General features: G+C 41.9%; 3 protein-coding genes across 10 annotated transcripts in view; 2 read left to right on the top strand and 1 right to left on the bottom strand.

Moving 5' to 3' along the window:
- Positions 1-11,276, top strand: part of LOC146499682 (suppressor APC domain-containing protein 1) — a 33,157-nt gene extending 21,881 nt beyond the window's left edge. For 2 of the 5 annotated variants that reach the window (XM_085137504.1, XM_085137501.1), the window contains 3 exons: positions 7,464-7,634; positions 8,099-8,254; positions 8,415-11,276. In XM_085137504.1, the coding sequence (XP_084993630.1) occupies positions 7,464-7,634; positions 8,099-8,254; positions 8,415-8,504 (417 nt within the window). In that variant the 3' untranslated portion in view covers positions 8,505-11,276. The other 3 variants (XM_085137502.1, XM_085137503.1, XM_085137505.1) reach the window with 3 other exon arrangements.
- A 188-nt stretch (positions 11,277-11,464) lies between these two features.
- Positions 11,465-16,277, bottom strand: prdm4 (PR domain containing 4). Of its 3 annotated transcripts, none has more exons than XM_085137495.1 (12): positions 16,178-16,277; positions 15,823-15,889; positions 15,501-15,665; positions 14,702-14,890; positions 13,837-14,607; positions 13,584-13,733; positions 13,376-13,494; positions 13,189-13,274; positions 12,974-13,101; positions 12,177-12,725; positions 11,925-12,093; positions 11,465-11,822 (listed from the first exon to the last, which is right to left on the bottom strand). In XM_085137495.1, exons 3-12 carry the CDS (start codon positions 15,613-15,615, stop codon positions 11,465-11,467), a joined length of 2,634 nt encoding a protein of 877 aa, XP_084993621.1. In that variant the 5' UTR covers positions 15,616-15,665; positions 15,823-15,889; positions 16,178-16,277. The 3 variants fall into 3 exon arrangements, with proteins under 3 accessions (XP_084993621.1, XP_084993619.1, XP_084993620.1); XM_085137493.1 differs by having other exon boundaries at positions 15,501-15,616; XM_085137494.1 differs by lacking the exon at positions 16,178-16,277 and having other exon boundaries at positions 15,501-15,616; positions 15,823-15,932.
- A 938-nt stretch (positions 16,278-17,215) lies between these two features.
- Positions 17,216-19,942, top strand: LOC146499680 (uncharacterized). 2 transcript variants are annotated; one of them, XM_085137498.1, is made up of 2 exons: positions 17,216-17,596; positions 17,697-19,942. In XM_085137498.1, exons 1-2 carry the CDS (start codon positions 17,241-17,243, stop codon positions 18,235-18,237), a joined length of 897 nt encoding a protein of 298 aa, XP_084993624.1. In that variant the 5' UTR covers positions 17,216-17,240; the 3' UTR covers positions 18,238-19,942. The 2 variants fall into 2 exon arrangements, with proteins under 2 accessions (XP_084993624.1, XP_084993623.1); XM_085137497.1 differs by having other exon boundaries at positions 17,694-19,942.
- Positions 19,943-23,904: the final 3,962 nt, after the last annotated feature.

Raw genomic sequence — 23,904 nt, 5'->3', positions numbered from 1 at the left:
GACGAGGATGAGGTGTCGAGTGAACTCTCTGAATGTGTTTGGAATATTAAACACCTGCTCCGCAATAACCTGGTTTACATTGTTTTTTCCATGTCTTTACTGTTATATTAACCGTGTTTAAGCACTTATTTATTTTGCTCACAAGGTAGTGTTCAGCAGCTGGAAGAGACACGAGTGCTTTGAGCTGCTGCGTATGAAAGTCCGATAAGTCCGTAAGTCCGAGCGGGAAGAGGAAGGCAGCTGAGGATGGGGAGGGGAGAAAGGGAGGGGCAAGTGGCCCCTCCCTGGGTTAGGACACGTTCATCTTACAGCAGAGAGAAAAATTACACTTGACTCAGGCTGCAACACAACATCTATCCAAAGCTCAACCCCACTACTGAGCGAGAAGGATTTGAACTGCTCCGTCTCCAACCTGGAGAATCTCCAATCTCTCCCCCAAGAGCCATATCAATATCGAACTTAGTGCGGACACCCGACCAGCATAGTTCAATGTAGCTCAGAGGCTCTGAGCTCAAACGATCCTCCAGCCTTCTGCTACCTTGAATTACACGCACACACCACGCAGCTGGAAGAAACATCTTCACTTACAGAGCTTTTAACTTTCACTGTCATGTCACATCATCACATCTGACTAGTGCCCATCATCAGCCAAAATGCAATGCAGTAAAAATCTGGTCACTGATTTGATGGACTAATGCACAGTTTTTTTTACGTTCCTGTTAATGCTAGGGGAGAATTGGAGCTCTGAGTCAGCCTATACTCTGCACTCAGCTCTCCTCCACACAGTCTCATTTATAAGGTGCTTCACAATCCCAAACATTACAGCTAACAGCTGAATTTTGCCATTTAACAAAATCCAATGAATTTCACTAACATAAAACTCATTGCCCTGGCCAGGGGGCAGCACAAAAGTGAAACAGATTTGTAGGTTTAGTCTCCTTATAAGGAGAGTTATTGGTTCTGTTTCTACTTAGCCAAAATAAACTAATTTAAGTCTATCAGCAGCAACCAACCACGTTCTGTACTGAATGAAGATGGTGCTAAATAAGTTCTTAAAATTCCCACTTTTAGCTCTTATTTCTTAAATCCAGCTTCACAGACAGTGTTACATCTGTGTCAGTTTTTGAGAGCAGGGATCCATGATGTAAATTAGCCTTTATGCATGTAGTGTTACGCGTCCACTTTAAAAGGGAGCACTTTTGTCCATAGCGTAGCTGCACAAGCTAATGAATGACCTCTCTTTTGAACACAAAACGCCCTCACACAAAACAGGAGGGGTACCTCCAGAGTTTGGTTTTGTCCGTTTATTGATGGGAGTTTTGTGCTTGATGCAAAACGCTAGTATAACATATATTTAACACATTGTTGTAGAGGTTAATCGTAGAACCAATCTGAGGGGGCACAGTAGCGGATTTTATTTGCTATATATATATTTTTCCCTCACAAGTTGCACTAAAATCTCTCCAACAGGGCTGCTGTTGGATCCATAACAGCCACGTTAGCCTGAGGCCCTAATGAATAACATGTGTTGCAGATTTTCTGTGTTGCCATCGACTAACTGAACAGCTGAGCGCTGATAGTAATGATGTTAGTGTCAATAAACTCAGCCTACTGAAGTCCCTATCTCCTGTACTTGCTCCCAAACTCCAAACTATACTCGCCATAGTCAATTCAATTCAATTCAATTTTATTTATATAGCGCCAAATCACAACAAATGTCGCCTCAAGGCGCTTCATAGATACAGAGAAAAGCCCAACAATCATATGACCCCCTATGAGCAAGCACTTTGGCGACAGTGGGAAGGAAAAACTCCCTTTTAACAGGAAGAAACCTCCGGCAGAACCAGGCTCAGGGAGGGGCGGCCATCTGCTGCGACCGGTTGGGGTGAGAGAAGAAAGACAGGATAAAAGACATGCTGTGGAAGAGAGACAGAGATTAATAACAGATACGATTCAATACAGAGAGGTCTGTTAACACATAGTGAGTGAGAAAGGTGACTGGAAAGGAAAAACTCAATGCATCATGGGAATCCCCCAGCAGCCTACATCTATTGCAGCATAACTAAGGGAGGATTCAGGGTCACCTGGTCCAGCCCTAACTATATGCTTTAGCAAAAAGGAAAGTTTTAAGCCTAATCTTAAAAGTAGAGATAGTGTCTGTCTCCCGAATCCAAACTGGAAGCTGGTTCCACAGAAGAGGGGCCTGAAAACTGAAGGCTCTCCCTCCCATTCTACTTTTAAATACTCTAGGAACAACAAGTAGGCCTGCAGAGCGGGAGCGAAGTGCTCTAATAGGGTGATATGGTACTACAAGGTCATTAAGATAAGATGGGGCCTGATTATTTAAGACCTTGTATGTGAGGAGCAGGATTTTGAATTCAATTCTGGATTTAACAGGAAGCCAATGAAGGGAAGCCAAAACAGGAGAAATATGCTCTCTCTTTCTAGTCCCTGTCAGTACTCTTGCTGCAGCATTTTGGATTAACTGAAGGCTTTTCAGTGAGTTTTTTGGACATCCTGATAATAATGAATTACAGTAGTCCAGCCTGGAAGTAATAAATGCATGAACTAGTTTTTCAGCGTCACTCTGAGACAGGATATTTCTAATTTTAGAGATGTTGCGCAAATGGAAGAACGCAGTCTTACATATTTGTTTAATATGTGCGTTGAAGGACATATCCTGGTCAAAAATGACTCCAAGGTTCCTCACAGTGTTACTGGAGGCCAAGGTAATGCCATCCAGAGTAAGAATCTGGTTAGATACCATATTTCATATAAATACCATATAGTCAAGTTTGTTTAGCAGCTCCATTCAGTGCTCCACACCTCTGTGCTTGATCTCTCATCCTCAGGTTATGTCACATTCCAGGCAACATGTTGGGACAGAAAGCTCACCTGAAACTAACAAGAAAGTGAGTTCGTGCCCTTCCTTTGCACCTAGCTGCAGATTAGCATGATTTTCCTAGAGCTGAGGGACAACTTCTTTGTATCTTCTTGGAAAATTCAGAGTGTTTGTGAAACACAGCCTTGGTTCCTCCTCTGCCCTTCTGCTGTAAATCTGGGATAAACAAGCTCCCCGACCCCCCCTGCTGTTATGACACTGATGGAAACACATCAGGAGCTGATAAGTGTGTAACCACACCTGTATCCTCCCCTCAAATCTCCCATCCGCAGCTTCATTTTCATATTTCCTGCTGGGTGCTTTTTCACCTTTTGTTGTCTTTTCTCTCATATTTGATCGCGCAGTGCCAGTCTCACCCCCTCTCCAACCCGCTTCTCCCTCTCTTTGTCACTGGTTGTCGATCAACCAGTCAGTGACATGTGGAATTTTTCATCACCTCGCCCCGGGGGCACCATACTGCCTGCGCCTGTGTATCGTGCTGCTTTTTTTTCCAGTCCTGCCTTCTCTCTCTCTCTCTCGCTCTCTCTCACACACACTCATGCACACTCATTCTCTCCCCGCTGTATTATTCTGAGTCAGCCAGTGGCAAGCTATGGTTTGTTGTTTGTGGTCAACCCAGCTGTATGGGGTAGCAGTAGCTGTCAGTGACTGATCAGCTCTCCATGGCCTATCGTCCCTCCAGTTCTGGCTCCTACACTGTGGTTATCATCCCGCTTAAGACCAGTCTGTGCAGCGTGGACGCACTTCGCTTCTACCTATGGGTGAGGATAGAGGTGGTATTTGTGTGTCTGTACTTACATCATCTGTTTTGTCTCCCTGTTTTTTTAGGAGTTGTATGAATGATCAAACTGTTGTATACTAAACATGTTTTTGATGTGTTTATGGCCTCTTCTGTCTCCGGGGAAGTGTCACTAGTTTGGTACATTTGGCCAACCTGCAATAACCTGACTTTTCCCACTTCTCCGGAATGTAACATCCATCATTTCTGTGTTTATTTTGACTCATTTACTCATTATTTGATAGTATTCTTATAAAGAGACAAGTTTATCTAGGCTAAATGGCAGCATATTTCACTAAGTTCAACCGGTACAAGCTACAAGCTACAAGGAACGAGTGCCAAGAAACACAAACAACTAAAGTGCAGAGTGCTAAAGTGTCAGAAATCTTATCTGTTGATTAGAACTGAGATTGTTAAACAATTCTTTTCATTAATCTTTGAACAGACAGCAAACAATGCAAAAACAAGTGTAGTCTCACAGACAAAAAAGTTTTTTTTAACTTTTTAGGCAAATTTAAAGAGGTAAAAACTTCCAATTTTAAGTCTTCATGTCTGCATAAAGCTAATTCAGTGTCACACGAGTCATCCTCAGTTCATTCTTTGATTGCACTGTAGGACAAAGGCAATTTTAATAATATGCCTAACATGATATCTGCACATTTTTTTTGCTGCCGTCTGAGGTTTTATTACATTTATTCTGTTTTGTGTTAAACTCAACTGGTGAATACCATGCCTCTATAGCCCCGCACAACACCCTGACACAATCAAACAAACTACTTCTGCCACTGATTCAGATTCAGCAGTTAAAATTCAGCATTTTTAAAGCTGGATAAGTTTTGCAAAAGAGGATTTTGTGGTTTCCAAGTGCCTCTTTAGATTGCTTGGTGGAGTATCACTCAAGTTACTTGACAGGCTCAAGGCTCTCTACTCTCACTGTCAGTCAGGTTTTTCATGTGTCGTGCTGTAATAACATCCAACGTTTGGCAGCTGTGCAAAAAGCTTTTTTTTTTGTATGATTTGCCTCAGGTAAACACTGCTTGCACAGTACTGAAACGGTGAATTAACAGTTCATCCGTATCTTTTTGTCTAGCAGTAATAAGTTCTGACTGTTATTGAATTCCAGCACACAGCTAGACTTGCCTCACACAGCACAGAAGTGTGCCTCGACACACCATTGGGGAACACATTTTGGATTCATATAATGATGATGCACCACCCTCTGTTCAGTTGCAGTGCTACTCTGCTGCACGTGCTGCAAACAGTGCTGAGATAAATGTTGGAGCTGCTCTGCTTAATAAAATATGTGATGACAGCATTTCTAAACTATCCTATTATTGCATTATTAACATTTAAGAAAAAAAGGTTTACGCTTATGAGCCAAATAATAAGTAACAACCTCCTGCAACCCATGTCACATGACCTAATTAACAAAACAATTGATTGACTATTAAAATAGTTTGTAGTTAGCTATTACAGCTATAGTCTTGATGATGTACCGTGCAACACACCACAACCATCAGAAAATCACACCAGGCATCAAAGATAAGATCAGCCTGATATCTGTGCAGTGATATCAGTCACCATTCAGTCGATAATTAAAAAGAAAGCAAAGAACAAAAACTATATTTTAAACAGTGCTTCCATTATATTTTTATCCATGGGAGAGAAGTTTAATAGGTGCTACCAAGGGGCAAACTCCAGAGCTGAAAAAGTGGCAAAAACTGCAGTTCCTGTAGCTGCCACTTGAGGCTGGCACCAAAATGACAGACTCATACATTCAAAGGTTGAAGTTTAGAGATTAAAAAGCATATTTACTGCCTGGTACAAAATAGGGTTTGGGCCTGTGTTGGTAGTTTTCTCTTTTTAATAACTCACCTGCCTTGGGCTTGTTAGTCTCAGCATTAATTGTCTCAATTAACTTATTCCTGCACCCAAACAGTTTGTGAATGCAGCTTTCTGACCAAGCTAGCTAGAGTTAGCTTGGTAAATTAGGGCTCCACCCTTTCTTCCATATATGGCAGCTGAGCCCGAAACCATTGGGGGACGTCACGGTGACTACTTTCATCTTTGATACTGCCTGTGGAATTGCCATGATATTTTGCAGTTGTTCTCTTGTGGTAGGGAAACTATATTCTGCTAATGTCAGTATGTTTAGCATAAAATATCACGCTCACCACGTTTTTTAACTTCTCATGAATTTTACATTTTCTAACTGGAAAAATATGGATTTTTTAGGGGTTAAGGTCACGGCAGAAATAGTCGCAAGTCTAATGGTTTCTTTTAAACATTAACATGTTTGAGACAAGAAAACAGAGAAAACTATAGAGCAAATCTGCATGTTTTCTCACTAACAGCTAATGAGCCCAGTGGTGTATATGCTTTCTCCTTTCTTTTCTTTTTAAATGTAGTGTTTATTTGTGATAACAGTAAGCCGACTCAATGTGACAAACTTGTAGATAATATTGACTGTGCACGTTAGCATATGCTACTTCCGGTGCGGAAACTCCTGTGGGGAGCTTTGTTTCCGGTGTCCTATTCGCGCCTTGTTTACGGTCCAAAACAAGTTAAGCAAATGAATAAATCAAGCGGCGATTTACATTTCTATAGATGTCTTGGGTATTTGCAGTTCTGCTTGTGTTGAGTGATGTAAACAACTGATCGATCTAAACTCTTTAAACGTCAAAATTGATCATTAGATTTTTTATGACAGAACAGTGGTGAGTGTTCCCACCTTCTGCTCTTTGTAACTTAACGCGATCTTTCCGTTTTCGAATTTTGGACATGATTTTGGAGTGTATCTTCGCAGTAGCGATCGACCGCAAAGTAAAGCTACCGGAAATGTACAACCCCACATCCGGTCTCAAACCAGGAAGTTAGCATTTTCTCGTGCACAGGGTCAATTGAACCTGATCTCTTTTTCTCAAGGCTCTCAGAGAGTTGAATGTTTTCACAATGTACATTTTTGGTTAACTATCACAACTGAATTATATGTGGCAAACTGATAACATAAGGTTAACAGCCATGGATTAAGAGGTCATGTTAGCAATATTCAGATTAAGAGCATGTCTCATTAATACTAATAGCTTAAATTTGTTTTCCATTTGAACAGCACACTCACTCACTGTGTGTTTTTCAGACAAGTTGAATTTTCACGTACCGTATCGTTGTATGTGTAAAGTGCGTGTGTTGAGTCAGGTTGCGTTCAGTCATTTCTATCTTTGCTTTATTCGGGGTAGCGTGACTCTACAGTCATCCCAGTGACACATTCCCACATGTCAAGCTCGATCTTCACAGCTTCCTGTTGAAGGATCAGTGTAACCAGTTTTCCGTTAGCAGTAAATCTACTAACGATCAGCAGCCGAGCCAGAATAAATTTAGACTATTAACTCTAAAATAGAGAATAGAGTCAGTTCATCTACTTAAACCACGAGTTTCTAATGTTCTTTTTTTCGTCCTCACTGTCGTTGAGATTACAGTGACTCTAATGTTCTGAAGTCATGAATCCCCACCGCCACATGTCATGTTTCTCACTGTGTCTTTGTTTCAGCCTATTTAAAGTGCCTGTAACCCCGCTGGGCATAGACAAAAGAGCTAAAGGCCACCTACTGCTCAGTGTTGCCTGGTACACAGTGCCTCAGGGCCTCTGGTTTACATGCTTCTATACATGAACCTGAAGGTCAAACACATTAGCCTAGTACACAGGGACATACCAAAACTGGTTCTATCATATAACTCAGCACAAATCCAAAGTTTTCCATTTCATTTTGCTTCTTTGTGTTTCAGATTAAACGGTTGAAGGATCTGGAGAAGGAGAAGGACGCTCTGTGGTCTGGTCTGGAGATTCTGGAGAAGGCTCGTCTCTGGTATCTCCAGCGGCTGGAGGAGAACAGGGCTTGGCAGGATAGCATCGAAAGCAGAAGTGGGTTTGTCTCCAGAAATGAAGATGGAGCAGAGGTACAGAGAAGGGCCTCTTTGATTTTACTTACATAAGGCTGTCATGTTTAATAACGATGAATGATTACAGTCTTAACTTCCTTCTGACTTCGAAAAGGCTTGTAATTGTAACACTTCGTATGCTGGTATAAAAGCAACATGAATCACAACTGGCTGCCTTATTGTCGAGGCTGAAAGATGGAAGTTGCATCGGGCCTTACCATAAATTTTAGCATGCACAGCGTCCAAGTTTAGTGGTCAGTATCTGAAAAATTGTGCAAGACTTCAGCCTCATTCCTAAATGACAAACATTTCCTGTAATTACATCATTTTAAGCATCTATTTCATTTTCATCTGTTAGTGAGAGCATTCCTCACCAATCATGAAGATGAGACTTATGCTTGGCATCCATTCGGGTGTTTCTAAGCCCACTAATAGAATAATCCTTTAATCCTTTAATAATAGTTCTGTGTGCCTGTCCTCAGGCTCGCTCCTGCCTCCTCAGGTCTCGTATCCAGCGGGTGAACGGTTCTCTGGGCTCTGTGATGAGTGATCCCAACGCCATGACCAGCAGCAACCCCTCTCTGCTTGAAGCAGTGGCAGACAGTGACCTCCGGTGGCACAACTCAGTACTGACTCAGGTAAAGAAACAACCCTCAAGGAGGTAGAAGAAATAAATTTTAATTAAATATTGAAACACCTTCTTTAAGAGCTTTTAATAAAGTTACATGAATAAGTTTTGCATCAGCGTTCTTATGATTTGTCCCTTTGTGTAACATTGTCATTTTTCATGTTTAACAGGAGGTGAAGAACAAGAACTGTCAAATATCCTTGTTAGAACAGGAAAAACACGCTCTCCTCAATCAACTCCATGCACTGAAGAACTGCTGACTATAAGCTTACACGTGTATTACACCCCAAACTTACATTTAACTGGATATCATACAGTTATTTGCATGTAAATATGTATTTAAATTAATAAATGATAGTAAATGATACATTATTTTTTTCTTTGCTTTGTGTGCAGTGAACCAGCCTGACTGGAAGGTTTTTGAATAACTTGACTGACGTGTTGAATGTGCTGCATTTGTTAATTCCTCATGACTATCATTTAACGTTGACCTCTTTATGCTCTCTGCTGCTGATGACACATTTAGGGTTATGTCAACATCCAAGCATTTCCACGAATTTGTTCCTGCACTATTTGTCTAATTAAAATGTAAAAGTATATTAAATAACAACTGCAAGTCCAGAAAAAGATGCACGAGGCTTCATTTGAACCGTAACACCTTCTAGTTTCTGTAAATGTGCTTGCTGGGCACGTGAATAAATCACATTCTAACTGTAAGAGACTCTGTGAATATATTCAGTTGTATGTAGACGTACAGTTGAATAATAGATACACCTGGATCACTGCATTGATTCTTTATGAAATGAAATGTTTCCATGTTTGGAGATACTGTCTGAAATGGATGGATACAACATGACTAAACTGATACCACATGAGCAAATTAATTTTTTTCCTTTACTGAATGCACTGAGTAAGTGCAATAAGTGAGCCTCTGTGTTTAGGACTTCTCCAAAAGACACTTAAAGCAAAGTAATCTCATTTATAATAAAGGCTTACAAATTTGAGAGACTAGCCCATGTCTCAGTTTTAATTACGTTCATTTCAATGTAATTTATATAGCACTAAGTCACAAAACTAGTTGCCTCAAGGTGTTTTATATTTATATTTATATTATTAGCAAGACAACCCCAACAATCACACGAACCCCCAACGAGTTAGCAGTTGGCAACAGTGGGAAGACAAATTTACTTTTAACAGGATGAAACCTTAAACTGAACCAGGCTCAGGGAGGGGCAACCAGTAGTTGATCACTTAATAAGAAGTACAGAGATTCACATTGGTGGAAAAGTGAACAAAAGAATGATCATCAATTCACATTAAGAAAAACTGCTGATAGCTAAATGACTGTTGCTGCTACTGTCTTTAGAGGGTGTCCTGTAAAGATTAAAAAACCGGAGAAACAAAAATATACAGCACTGTTTCGAGGGGACACGGTACGGGACATCAGCTGCAAAGCCTCAGCCCCACTGTAGAGCACGGTGGAGGGAGCATCATGGTTTTGGGCTGCTTTGCCACCTCAGGGCCTGGGCTGTGAGAAGTCACTGAGGGGACAATGGTTTAAGGTAGTTACTTCAAAGATGGGAACCAGGTCACAGTGAGTTCTCTTCAGAGCAGTAAGTCTGGTTTCAATCAGCTTGCATTCAATGAAATCAAACCGGCAATTATATTCCAATCCATTCTTTTTATGGAAATATTGTGATTAGCTGTAATTTAAAAAAAAAGAATTACTTTTTCTCAAAAGAATCTATTACTGTCTGCATTTACTGGAATTTACAATAAGTAGGGATGGCTGTAGCTCAGGAAGTACGTCTACAAATTAGAAGGTTGATGGTTCAATCCCTGGCTGCTCCAGTCTGCATGCCAAATTTCCTTGGGCAAGATACTAACCCCAAGTTTCTCTCCAATTGGAGTATGAATGTTGAAATTCCTCCACTAATAGTGACATGGTTGCTTAACTTCAGAATGAAATAGGCACTCAGTTGGGCTCATTCGCTGTAGCTGGCTCAGAGTGATCGCAGTGTGTGCGAAATCAGTTTGCATTTATAAATTATCTGGCGAGTGATTGCAGTCAGTTTGGAGACATGTTGCGTCCCACCAGGCAACCTGTACAATTGCCTTACAATCTAAAGTGGTCGGTTACAGAATTAAAAGTGCAATGACTAAGCATCACTACGATTTTCCTAGTCACAAGACTTACTTTTACCCCTCCGCTGTAGAAGGCTGATGAGGTATTGTTGGCAGGCGGGCAGACGGGTAGCATGGACACCCAACTTCATGAACAAGGTAACTTGAGAACAATGCAATTAGGGATTTTCAAATCTATACCAAAGGTGCATCACCTAAAAAATCTCAGAGGTGTTAAAATCTCGTTGACCTGGACCTTAAGGTAACGTTTTTCTGAAAATCTTGCAAATCTGATAACTCAAGGGGGAAATCCTCAAGAAGACTTTCAAATGTATCTTTTCCTGGTGCATTTACCAGGAGGCTGAGGGGCAGCACTGATGGTTCTCATTATTTTTATTCCTAGTATCACTCAAGTGTAATTAAGCCATTCCTGGCTGGCATGCTCGACTTCATACGTCACAAAAACATGCTCTACAATTTGTTAACAGTACTAAAAAATGCTGACATCAGCAGTGCTACCCTTTACTCTCTCGGTAAAGCGCGAATGGTATTAATTTGAAAGTCTAGATGATGTCATTGAGTTAACAGATTTGCAGGATTTTGAAAAAAAGTTGCCAAATTTTCTTTGCAACTTAATGAGATGACACATAAAAAAATATCAGTCTGCTCTATAACACAGTTGTTCATTTATTAAAATATGCATTACACAGTATAAAGCTGCAACATTACTTTAACACTCAGTGTGGGATAATGCACCATATTACTGTGTAGCAAAAAAAAGGCTTATCAGCCACATTACTGAGTAAGCTGAAGAATTAAGATTAAGGAAAAATTATGAATAAATGATAGCTTATATGAAACCCAAAAACCAGTAATTACACAGGCCTGAGTCATGAGAGGAAAGAAAATACAGTCAGATCTCAGATTATTTTAGCAGCTCTTGTGAGAAACTAGACAAAAATGTGGCAGTTCAATTGTACTGATGGCCAAATATGTTATTATATATTCAGAAAGTTATATTTGGCAAAAATGAGAGGTAAACATTGATAGTTTTGTGAACTTAAATAAATAAAACATCTCAACAGGCACAGTGTTGTCAGTGAGGGGGTGACAGGGACTTTTCAGAGTTATATCCACCGACATCTAAACCGCAGTCTTCGCTATTAGCCGAGTCAACCAGTCTCTCTCTTCCTCTTCTGCTGTCATCCTCCTCCTCCTCCTCCTCTTCCTCCTCGTCTTCGTCGTCAGCGTCCTGCTCCTTGCGGGACCCCCTTTCTGTCTTGGGCCCTTTGCAGATCTTGAGGTGGCGCGTGAGGTGGTATTTGGTGAGGAAGGCTTTGTTGCACTTCTCGCACACAAAGTCTCGGCGGCCCTCGTGAGAGTTCATGTGCTTCTTCAGGTGGTTGGTCTTGAGGAAGTGTTTGTTGCACTTTGGGCACTGAATCCGCCGCTCGCTGTCATTGAGAAATGAAGGAGATTTAAAAACAACTATTAGACACTTTGGATTCTGAGAGTACAATCCATCTGTTGACCTTTAAAGCAATGAAGTGACGCACTGTGTGTGAGAGAACATGTGCTGCTTCAGGTCGTGTTTCCTGATGAACGCTCGATCGCAGAGGTCACACTTGAGCTTCTCCGCACCAGTGTGGATGAGCATGTGCGACGCCACGTGGGACTTCTGGGTGAACGACTTCTCGCAGACTGTGCATCTGTAGTTCTTCTGACCTGTCAGTGCGAAAACATGTGTGCATGTGTTAATCAGTCCGTGTGCTGAGCATCTAAAGTTACACAATTTACGCTGTGCCTACCTGTGTGAATCTTCAGGTGCATCCTGAGGTTGCTGGGGTCGCTGAAGGCTTTGCTACAGTACTCGCACTTGTGAGGTTTCATCCCCACATGGCCCATGAAGTGCACCTTGAGTTTAGTGGATGTAATGAACGCCCGAGTACACATGCTGCATTTGAATTTCTTCTCCCGCACGTGGCCCTGACCTTTTGCCCTGGAGGTAATGTTATCAGAGTTTCTATCACTGCCGCCCCCGCTGCTGGCGCCGGTGTCAGTGTTTGTCTGCCCTGCAGCAGGGTTGTGACAGGGCCACGGGGAAGAGGAGGAGCTAGAGGTTTCATTTGTCAGCTTCTCTTCCTGGTGAGAGTGTTGCTGGGGCTGCTGCTCCTGTTGCTGCTGAGTTGGTGGTTGCTGTTGCTGATTGTGGTCCTGCTGTGATGGGCTGTGGCTGTGTGGAGGTTGGGTATGGCTGTGGTTACTGTTATGGCTGCCAAGATGAGACTTAAGGTCAGAGAAGGAGGAGCACTCTTTGCCACACTGGCAGATCTGACCCTCGGGTACCTGTGTAACACCTGCGAACCAAAGAAAAGGAAGTTAGAGAGTTGAGAGTATGGGCCAGTCAATGGCATCTATTCCTTCATCCTCCAGGAACTGCCTGCATACTCTCACCATATGATTATTGTGTACCAGGAGGTACCTAGGACCCACTGCACCAGTGTAGGGTCAGACAATGGGTCCAGCTGTTTACTCACACTCGTACTAAATGAGGGCTCCTTAACTTTATACAGAGGGTTAGACATATTTAGTCATGTCTGCTCACCCATCAGCCTGCAGTAGTCTCTGCTGTAATAGAAGAGCAGCTCCTGGTCCGGGTGGATCTCAGTGGTTGTGCAGAAGAAGAGTTTACCATTAGCAGGGTACGCCACCAGATTCTGCTCTTCATGTGTCCTGGACACACAAACAAAAACGTGTTAATTTTAATTTGCATTGTGGGTAATGTAGGCAACAATGGCATATAAAAACACGAGCGTTCACCGAGCTTTGCGGACGAACATCATCCAATTGCATTCGTTCTCATCTGTTGTCACGATGCAGAACTCTAGCACATTGTTGTGGTACATCTGTGACAGAAAAACTTGTTTATCATGCGTTCCCATGCTTTCATCGTGGTTTTGTATTGAATGTGGCAACTGCACTTCTAACAAAGGGCCACAAGATTAACCTTCCATATTTGAGGTGTGTCCTTTTCCGGCCAATCAGAGAGGTCCACGTTGCTACAATGCTGGCCAACCATTGGTCCAAAACAGGTCCTTGGTGGAATGACGTCCCGTGCAAAAACTCCTATGAGTGCAACCACATGCACATTTAAACATGAGCTTAGAGTAACATCTGAGGTCTGTCCTCATTAATAATCAAGTTTCTTTTCTTACCGAGCGGTTCGTCGGCAACAGAGATACGCAGGCACAGCGGACGCGGGAGAGAGAGGCGAGCCCGGCTTTGGATGGGAGCATCTGGGATGAAAGTGACTGGGCCGTGCTCGGGACAGTCTGAGGTATATGAGCACTCACACAGTGTGCACCCTAAAACAAAAATGCACATTAGCTTTAAAGATTTCTCCATAAGCTATCGATTTTACTTGCATCCATCTTTTCATGGATAGGAGACTTGAAGTTAAAAACTCACAGATGCTGTAAGCGTTGACCATGTTCTCCTTGTTGGAAGAGGAATCCTCGAGCTGCAGCGTCGAGTTCACCAGCACCAGGTTGTTTTCCGGCCCCAGAGAAACCTCAGCAGTGATGGGGGACACATTAACGGCCTCCAGCCCCATCCCAGAGTGTCCATGCAGAGACACAGGCTCCAGCTGGTTCTGGTTGGCCATGGAGCCGGTGAGTACCACACTTACTACGCCTGAGTTCAGCTCCCCGTTCGTGTGGAGTTGCTCCCCAAGTCCTCCTGCTCCCCCTCCCCCTGAGTTGCCCACTCGCCCCCCCATGTGATCCTGTTCCATTACCACTGGCAATTCGAGCACAGGGGGTCCGTGCAGGGGCATCACCCCACCAGAAGAGTCCACCCCTGTCAAGCCCTCGTGAGGCTGGGGCTGCCTTCCCCCTCCGAGCTGCTGCTGGGTGTCAGGCACCGGCACTACTCCGACTCCATCCATTGAGGCCAATTCCTCCCCCATCCGCTCAGGAGACATGGGACTGCTGACACGTGACTCCATGGCAAGCCCTGTAGAGTCCAGCTCATGAGCACCTGTCTGGTGAAGGTCTGCCTGACCACTAACTTGTCTGGAGTCCATGGGCACCAGGCCCTGCTCCAGTGGGCCTCCGGGGCCACTATAGGGATCCAGACCTGAGGAATTGTTGCTGGGCACAGACAGGGTCCCATCCATGTTAAGGCTGCTGGGATGAATATACTGAGGTGGAGGACGGTCTGCCAGGTAGGACAGAATACCTGTAGACCAAAGACAGAGACCGTGTGGGATATACAACTTAAATTAAATATTGCCCTCGCCTCTAGATGAGTGTTCTGAGAAACCTTAACCCACCTGGCAGTATGTGTCGGAAGTAGCTGCTTTCCAGGTGAGGGTATGGTGGAGGGGGCAAGGAGTAATTCCTTTCAGGCAGGCCGCACATCACCCCTCTATCACTCAGTGGACCCATGGGGAGCATCAGAGACAAGGCTGAAGGGAGAGAACCAAGGGAAGGACCCAGACTGGGGATGGCCACTGGCATACCTAAACTCCCAAACCAAAGAACAGGTAAATACACACTGACACTTGAGACAAGAAAGAATAATATGCAAATGAAAAATATGATCTATCTGCAAACAAACACATTTTATACATCAGCTATAAAGTGAAAAATAACTGTCAATAGCTGTTTAATTAGTACATGACACTGGGTTAACACTGACAGCTGAAATCTGGACACAGTCATGTATGCCCCAAGAGTCTGAGCAGGCCTCTACACAACCCATATTGTAAATATGTGTAAATATGTGAGGATTGTCAGGATGCTTTTAAGCTTGATACCTTCATTAACAAAAATCAAAGTGCAAGTGTAACTTCTGATGACGAGTCAGTATTTTACAAGTATCAGTTAGAAAACAAACGAAATTTCTTATTATTATAACTTTGTTTAACAATAAGAAATAATTATTACAATATGCTTTGTGACTTTTCCCCCTTATTGGGTCTTCTAGAAGTCAGAATTAAAAGCAGAATAGCTGGAGTGAGTATGTTTTGTTTATAAAGGACAAAATGTGCGGACCATCACAGATCACCGGGGTTGGTCTAATGTGTTCCCAGCTACAGCATTAAGAGCAGGAGGCAGCGTGTTCCATACCTGGAGTGGGAATGGGATTGTGCGTGGGGGAGGTGGGCAGACCCAGGTGGCTGGCACTCACTGAGGACACGCTGAGCTGGTCCATGCCCACAGGACTGAGGTTCATGTCATTCATCCTGGAGAGTCAACATCAGAGGCAGCCTGAGCGTTTAGCCAGAAAGCTAGCTAACATACACAAGTAAGCAGATTTTGGGAGGGTGACGGGGTGAAAGGGTTATTGCACCAACCTCGCGACCGTCTTTTTTTCTGAAGGGAAGCATTTAGTAATAAACAGAAAGCACACAATGTGCACACAGATGAAGTACAAAGGGCACAAACTTACCTGAATTTAACAACTGAGGTCCTGCAGTAGCCGTGTACATCTGAGTGGTGCTCCTACATGTCTCTCCCTGCGAATTAAAGGCAGCAGGCTTGAAATAAACTTTAAGCACATGACACTATCAAAGAAGCTAAAACTAAAGTCAACGTTATCAGATTTTTTTTTAAAGAAAATAAAAAAGCTTTGCAACTAGCTAGCTAGTTAGCCCAACATCTCCGGACTGGCCGCACTGTTAGCTTTGTTCGAGCGGTTTCTGCTGGGCAGTATTACACGTGTAACTCGATACGTCCGTAAGTGTTTCTTTGTTGCTGAAACGTTGATGATTTTAAAAGGAAAAGCCGTGAAAACAACAACATACCAACACAATACCTCCATGACCTGGGCCATGACAGTACTGCCTCCCGGCGCATGCGCCGTAGCATAGAAGGATGGAGGCGCGTCGGCTGATCACAGGTCAGTAAGAGGGATAACCTCCTCCTAATTTACCTTTAGTTTTTAATAATATGATGCTGTTTAATGTTTTCATAAATCTGTGCGGTGTTTCTTAGTGAAAAATGTAACTAGGAAACGCTTGTTTGCTTTATTTTGTTTCCTTTGGTGCTTGTTTAGCTGTCCAGGGGATGATGTTGGTGAGTAACACGGCAAAGAGGCTGTAGTTCGGATGTGTCAAACATATGGCCCGGGGACAGAATCGGCCCGGCAAAGACTCCAGTCTGGTACGCTGGACGGAAGATATGGTGGAGGGTATAAAGTTTTGTTCTTTTAATTGCATTTTTATAAGATTTCCAGCTATTCCTGCTAATAAAGAACCCCCCCTCCCCCCCCCACACACACACATACAGCCACTCATACACTAAATAGGTAAATAGTAGACAATGAAATGACAGAAAAGTTCTTGTATTTTTACTGTTTAGTAAAAGCTTATTTAGACTCTTCACTATTCTAAGAGACATATTCTTCTTCTTCTTTTAAATAAAAAATACTATAAAAGGTAATATTTTAATTATCTAATTCTATGGGGTTTGTTTAGGTTGTGATTTTTCTTCTTCTGTTGCTGCTCCAGTCTAGTTCTTGATTTACTGATTTGTCAGATAAACTTGAAGTTAATCTTACACTCCTCTGCCGTGACATTGAGGAGTGTGTGTGCTTTTACTACCAGTTGGTGATAAGTTTCAATTTGTTTGGCACTGAACGATTGAATGCTATCATATGGAACAAATAACATCATGTTATGATGTTTCATGGTGGTTTTACCTACAAATGCTACCTTCAACTCGTATTTTGTTGTTGGATTAGGATTTCAAGGACATATGGTCACTTGCAAAAGTCAGCTATTATCATTGTTGAAAAAGAAAGAAGAAAACAAAGATAGATGACTTTGGGATATTTTATCCATCAGGCTAATTGTTGAATAACTTACAATGAAAATTACTTATAAGCCAATAAAAATTTCCAATCTTTTTTTTTGTCCTGCTGAGAATTGCTTCACACTGTTAGCGGAAGGAAGAAAACGTTGTGTAAACAATTTTATCTTGATGAGAAAAGCTACATGGATTCATCTCCGCCCAGGATCACACCCACCCATGTCAGCAGCCTCAAAACCCCCAACAAACAAGCTGTCACTGACTACATCGAGGGAAGCCGACTTTGTTGTTGTTTTCTTTTCTTTTCTTTTTCTTTTCTTTCTTTTTTTTAAGATAACACGTTTCATCTGCAAAATTCATAAGGAAACTCGCACACACACCAGTGATGGTTGTTGTAAGGAGGCTCTGACGAGGTGAGTTGAAACGATTCATTTGGTGCTGGATGGTTTGAATCAATGTAATACCCTCTGACTTTATGATAAAAAAATGTATTTTTTCTTGTTATTTCAGCAGAATGGCTTACCACAGTCAGGGGATGATGGAGCACATTTCACTCGTCCGTCCGCTAGCTCTCCACGGCATCTCCATGGACAACAGCGGAGCGCACCGTCAAGACGCGCTTCGCCTCGGACTGCCCTGCCACCTGGACGCCTACTTTGACCCCGTGCACGGACAGAGATTACCCTGCAGACGATTCTCCTACATCCCCTTTCACGGACCCCTCGGTGTGTGCGATTACTCTTTCGAGCCCGCGTTTATCCGGAAAAGGAACGAACGGGAACGGCACCGAGTACGCTGCGTAAACGAGGGTTACGCGCGGCTCCGGGAGCACCTGCCTCACGAGTTCGACGACAAACGGCTCAGCAAAGTGGAGACGCTGCGAGCGGCCATTGACTATATCAAACACCTGCAGAACCTGCTGGATGTAAACGTCTCCGGGGTGGAGGTATCACTCGGAGGGGCGCGCAAACTCGAGCGGCTACAGCAGAGCTCGGAGTGCACTAGCGATGGAGAAACTCAAACCAGCCTAAGCGAAAGCGGGGATGTTGTTTAAATAGCCCTGCCTGTCACTCAGACCTGCTGTGTATGATCAAAGTGTAAAAAGGGAAAAGGGACAGTAAAGATGAGCTGTAATTATTATTGAGTCATATTATTTTTATATCATGCAGTCAATGAAATAATTATGTCTTTCTTCACTTTCGGAAAAGGTACATGTTACAAAAAAATCCTAGCTCATTTATGTCATCATTAAATCGAGTTAAAAAAAAATCATTTACGTCCATTTTTTTTTTTTTTTTTTTTTGCCATATGTTATAAGCTCTTTGTGGTTGAAAAGTATCAACAAGGTTCCTGCGCTTGCTTTTGACTAAAACATAACCCTGTGCGAAATGTTTACAAGTCACTTCTTTAGAGAGACTTTAGAGCAAGGGTGTCATACATGAGGCCAGAGGGCCAGAACTGACCTGGCAAAGACTCAAATCTTGCCCAATGAGCGCTTTGGAAATTATAAGCAAGTACTTTTGAACTTTTAACTGTATTTTCATAACGTTTACAGCTTTTTCTTTGGATAAAGACCTCCCCTTTTTCCATTCCTACTACACCCAAATGATATGTAACCGATAAAATGACAAAAGTTCCTGTTTATCCACTATAGAAATTTAAGTTTGCTTGTGTTTTTTTTTTTTTATAGCTACCGTAATCGCATACAGCACAGTAATAGCTACCAGAGCTTTTTCTGTAATTTAACATATTCAACACTTTTTTTCTTATACTAAGACATCTCAGGGATTAAATGTTTAGCTAAATGTCTTTCCACTGATGGAAAGGGGGAATTTCAACTGGTCCAACCCAAATAACATGTGTGTATGTGGCCTATGATATAACACTGGTTCAACATTGCTGTGTCAGAGTCCCATTTTTATCCATCCTTCTGCCATCTTAACTTATTTAATTCAGTGTCACGGCGGAGCTGGAGCTTATTTCACCTTTTACTGTGGAACCTCGGGGTGCACATCACATGTTGACAGTCTCTTTGCTCTCCGGTTACTTTGAAATGTTTTCCTCAGTTTTAAAGCGCTGGATTTAGATACAAATAAACGGTTTCCATTATGTAAGTTAAAAAATAATGGCTTTCCCGTGCACAGGTCTAAGGTGGCATGTACAATCATGCACTGAATGATTAAGCAACTCAAAAAATCTGTGGTTTGAACTTTTCTGGGCAGTTTGGTTGCGCAATCAGAAAATCTGTTCTAATCAATGGAATAAGGTGATGCTATCATTCTGCTTTGACACACAAGATTTTGATTGAGTGGAATTTATTCTCTTTGGTTTGTTATTTAACAACAACACGCTCGGTCTCGTCTTGTTTCAAGAACGAGCGGCTATTGATATAATCATAAAAAATGAGAGAAAAATCTCAAATCTGCTACTAAACTAGTTAAGTAAATAAATTTATTTATATAGCACTTTTCACAGATAAAAATCACAACAAAACCAGAAATAAAAATTAAGTAATAATATAAAACAATAAGTTGAAACCATAAAACAACTAACCACTTTAGTTGTCATTAAAGTGGTTACTTAACTTCATTTGAACTTGCTGCACATTAATATGAGCTCAAGAATTCAGTTAGTCTCCTGATATATTTGTAACTATGAAAACACTTTTGGCCTCGACAGAAAATCGAGGATTTTTACTTTGCTGTTGCTTCTCTGTTGTAACTGTAGCCCTTCTGATAAGAAGGGCTACAGCAGTCAGTCTGCTGTAGCCCTTCAGACTGCTGCAGTCTCAGCAGTCAGGGTGGGCTACTCCCACCCTGACTGCTGAGAATCTTGTGCTAAAGGCCATTTGCTGCTCAGTGTTCACTCTGGACAAAAACCTTCTTAAGCCAAGCCTGAAGATGAACAGCACTCAATGATGACATCTATCTTCTCATTTGTAAGCTGTGCATTCTTACTGCTTTATGTATCAGCGGCATTTAACTTTTATTTTTTGTAATAAATAATCAGCATTGTCAAGCAGTTTGTGCAGCTGTAGATTAGCACACTTGATTTCTCGCCAGTGTTAAATGGTTGTTTGCAAAACCATGCTTTTAAAGCAGTTTCCCAAGCACTCCTTAAGCAAGAAGCATCCCTTCACAAGAAAGTATCTCTCTCTTTCTTCCTTTTTTGCACCTAAATGTTCTTCAAAGACCACCTACCTACTTAATATCTCATGGTACTCAGGAAGTTTTTGCCTTCTAATATCTTGAGGAATGCATTTATCAGGGAACCCTCAGCTTCATAAGAGGAAACTCTAGAAACATTCGTCTCTACTTCTACTATTTGCATGTTTATGCTTCCAACCTCCGCTGGCCTGCATGAAAACAGCCCCTTTCTCATTTTCTGTAAAACCAAAACCACAAATTTACCTCCCCAAAAGTAAACATTAGCAATATTGTATACAGTTAAAGGGGATTTGGAAAGCCCTGCAGAATGCACGCCAACTGAACCGTGCAGATAGGGGAGAAAGGCATTGATTTCCACTAAAGCATGACAAACCCTCAACAAAAGGCGTTTGGTAGTGCAGTGTGTGAATTAGACCCAATAATTAGCCAAGTGCTGGTACTCTGCGCTTGATGGTTCAGCGGCACTCTAAAGATGGAAAACATGAAGCTACTACTGAAGCTACTAAAGCTTCTGCCATGATGGATGTTTTCTTTCCTGAAGTACACAGGCAGATTCTAATCGGATTCCTGCACAGATTCCTTGGACCCACCTCTCTATTTCAGCGTGAGATTTGTTGCCTATGTGTGCGTGAGATTTAACCCATAATAAAGAGGAAAGGGTTGTGAGGAATCATGTGGATTGTGTTTTATTTTTGGAAAGTGTGTTCCACATCCTTACCTCCTATACAATCAGTTTTTTGAATCTGAGGGACTAAAAAAACAAACCAAAAACAACTGCTCAAACATTGTTGTCCTCTGAACATCTTGTCACACAGGGCCACCATGGGCCCTTAGTAAACACACGCTTGAGAACAATTGGGTATATTCCTTACAATGTGGTGAAAAGCATGCTAAGCAAGATTTCAATTATGTAGTCACAAAAACAGAAAGATGAAAACAATAAAGAAAATAACACGTGGAAGAAAAATGAGGAATGAAATTAGAATACAATCAGACAAGCAAGTTTAAGCTCTATATTAAGCCTGCTGATCTATTCCTGTTTGCGCAAGGCTACACATTCGTGCAGCGCATGGCGAGAGAATTCCTGCAAACGTTCGCGATGACTAGGCGCGATAAAGTTTATCAGCTGCAGTGAGATCAGTAGGGGACCACCAGGAAAGATTGCTGCCGCATGTTCAGACACAGAGCCCTCATCTGGGGACGGAAACGGAAGAAATGGGACTAACAGGGCACGCAATGATGCTGAGGTGTCCTCCTCAAACTGCAGAAAAACACAAGTGGAGCTCAACTTAAAAAACATGTTTTGAAAGAGCATGTGTTTGTGGCAAAGCAAGTTTATCAGCGTTAGTTCATCATTACTATTACAGCAGTGGGGGAAGCAGCTGCTTTACTTTATTGAAAGCAGTAATGCCACACCATAAAAAATCTTTAGTACAATTCCTGCATTTAAATAGCTCGACTTTATTAGTGAACAGTTGAAAAGCCTGCATCTGTGATGGTGTGAGATTGCCTCATTAATGCAGAATAATCTATACAGGTTTTGGAGCAACATATGCCGCCATGCTGATTGCATCTTTTTTTTCCGGGGAAGCTTTGTTTATTTCAAGACACAATGCCAAAACCACACTTTGCATGCATTCTCACAACATGGCTCAAATGTAAAAGTTCAAGTCCTGTCAAATTCTCAAAACATTCACCACATTCTGAGATGAAAAACAAAGAACACACTGAACTGTTGTAATCCTACGTCAAGAAGCATACGTGGCTTACAAATACACTGATGTCCTCGCTGTCTGAAAGCTGACATAGTGTTGATAAAAGAAGCAGTGATGTAACACAGAGCTATTTGTAGCCCGGTTTATTAAAACATGTTGCTGGCATCATCTCAGTAAATCAGCATTTTCTGAAATATTCAGTCTGGCAACAACAATCGTGCGATGTTCACTTCAAAGTCACTTAAATCATCTTTTTTTCTACATTCTGCTGCTCAGGCTGATCTTCAGCAAATCATCTTGACTGAGACTACATTTCTGAAAGCACTGAGCTGTTACCATGTGACTGGCTGATGAGATATTTGAACAGTTGAACATGCGTTCTAAATAAAGTGGCTGGTCAGTGTGTAGCAGGGGAAATAAATGCAATGCTTAAGAGAATGCTTGAGAGAACAAAGGTTAATTTATAGTCACACGTATCCAGGTTATTAAAGTGATTGATATGTGAGAATGTAATGGATAGTAATACAATTTTACTATGTAAGTAAAGGTAAAATATTGTATTTATTTTTCCATCACATTTACAGATGGACAAAAGTTAAAGCACAATCACCACATATGAACTTTAGACATCACAGGAAAATCCAGGTCCTGTAGTTCACTACAGGTGTAGTAGGATATGTGCACTGTAGGTTCTGCTGGTCACATAATGTAATGTAAGCAGTGGTATACATACATTAACTTACATGTGACTTTTTGTCTTTTATTTTCTTGTATGTATACAGTTTGTGATATAAAACTGTAGAATTCTAGATTAATAGATTCATTTCTAATCTGAAGTCCAAGAGAAAATAGAAACAACCAGGAAAACTACAGAAAATGCACCCAAACTAGAAGCAAAACTACAACAATACTCTGACTAGTACTCTTACACTGTCTGTGTTTAGTCAACATGGAGATAAGCATCAACTCAATGGTCGAGGTAAGATTTTCTGAATATCAGAGACTGTTTTCTTAAAGTGTTTAGGACAGTCCAGTATTCTTTGATTGGTTCATATTATCTCTGTACAAATACAATTGTGTGATTGGATCAAAAAATAAAGTTACCAGGGAGGGCCAGGATGAAAGAAAGGTGGGATAAGTTTTAATGGCCCATACTGGTAGCCTCATGCTCAGCCTGATGGATATTAGATCTACCTACACTCTAACAAAGCGGTGGGGAACTCCAGGCCTTAAGGACCAGTATCCTGCAGGTTTTATTTGTCCTTGATCCAACACACCTGATTTAAATGGCTAAATTACCTCCTCAACATATCTTGAAGTTCTCCAGAGGCCTGGTAATAAACTAATCCTTTGATTCAGGTGTGCTGACCTCAGATGAGATCCAAAACCTGCAGGACACTGGCCCTTGAGGCCTGGAGTTCTCTAACTGCTGATGTAACAGTTTGCATGAGTTTATGAATAGTATACAGTTCTTGTTGAGAATAATTCACCTTAATGTTAAGTGACTGTCTTTAGTGAATCAAAACATGTGTATTTTGCATGTGTTGCATGTGTATTTCTTTGTCTTTTAGTCTCTTGAACAAGTGCAACCTGATTTTGCATCCCAGCATGGTGGACATGCTCCCAGCAGCATGCTGCAAACCCTGCACCAAGCCCTTCTGGATAGTCAGGAGCTGGCTGCAGAAAATGCTGCTCTGAGGCATCAGCTCACCCAGTGTAAGGAAGAAAGACAGATGCTGGTTGAGAACCAGAAAGAAATCAAATTTTATGAAGAGGAGAGGAAGAGAACAAAGAAAGAAAGAAGCAAGCACTGCACCACCAGCAAACCATCTTGATTTT

Source organism: Neolamprologus multifasciatus, chromosome 17, assembly GCF_963576455.1.
Source record: "Neolamprologus multifasciatus chromosome 17, fNeoMul1.2, whole genome shotgun sequence".
NCBI classification, from domain to species: domain Eukaryota; kingdom Metazoa; phylum Chordata; class Actinopteri; order Cichliformes; family Cichlidae; genus Neolamprologus; species Neolamprologus multifasciatus.
The sequence above is the reverse complement of the archived record's forward strand: the minus strand, read 5'-3'. Positions and strand labels throughout refer to the sequence as shown.

What these genes read in the sequence shown, in the direction of transcription:
- LOC146499680 (XM_085137497.1), top strand. Translation starts at nt 17,241, where the DNA reads ATGAAAATTACTTATAAGCCAATAAAAATTTCCAATCTTTTTTTTTGT. An exon ending in TGTAAGGAGGCTCTGACGAG is followed by an intron (nt 17,597 to 17,693) that starts GTGAGTTGAAAC and finishes TTGTTATTTCAG; the next exon opens with CAGAATGGCTTACCACAGTC.
- prdm4 (XM_085137495.1), bottom strand. Translation starts at nt 15,615, where the DNA reads ATGAATGACATGAACCTCAGTCCTGTGGGCATGGACCAGCTCAGCGTG. An exon ending in CAATCCCATTCCCACTCCAG is followed by an intron (nt 14,891 to 15,500) that starts GTATGGAACACG and finishes TTGGGAGTTTAG; the next exon opens with GTATGCCAGTGGCCATCCCC. An exon ending in GGTCAACGCTTACAGCATCT is followed by an intron (nt 13,734 to 13,836) that starts GTGAGTTTTTAA and finishes TTTTTGTTTTAG; the next exon opens with GGTGCACACTGTGTGAGTGC.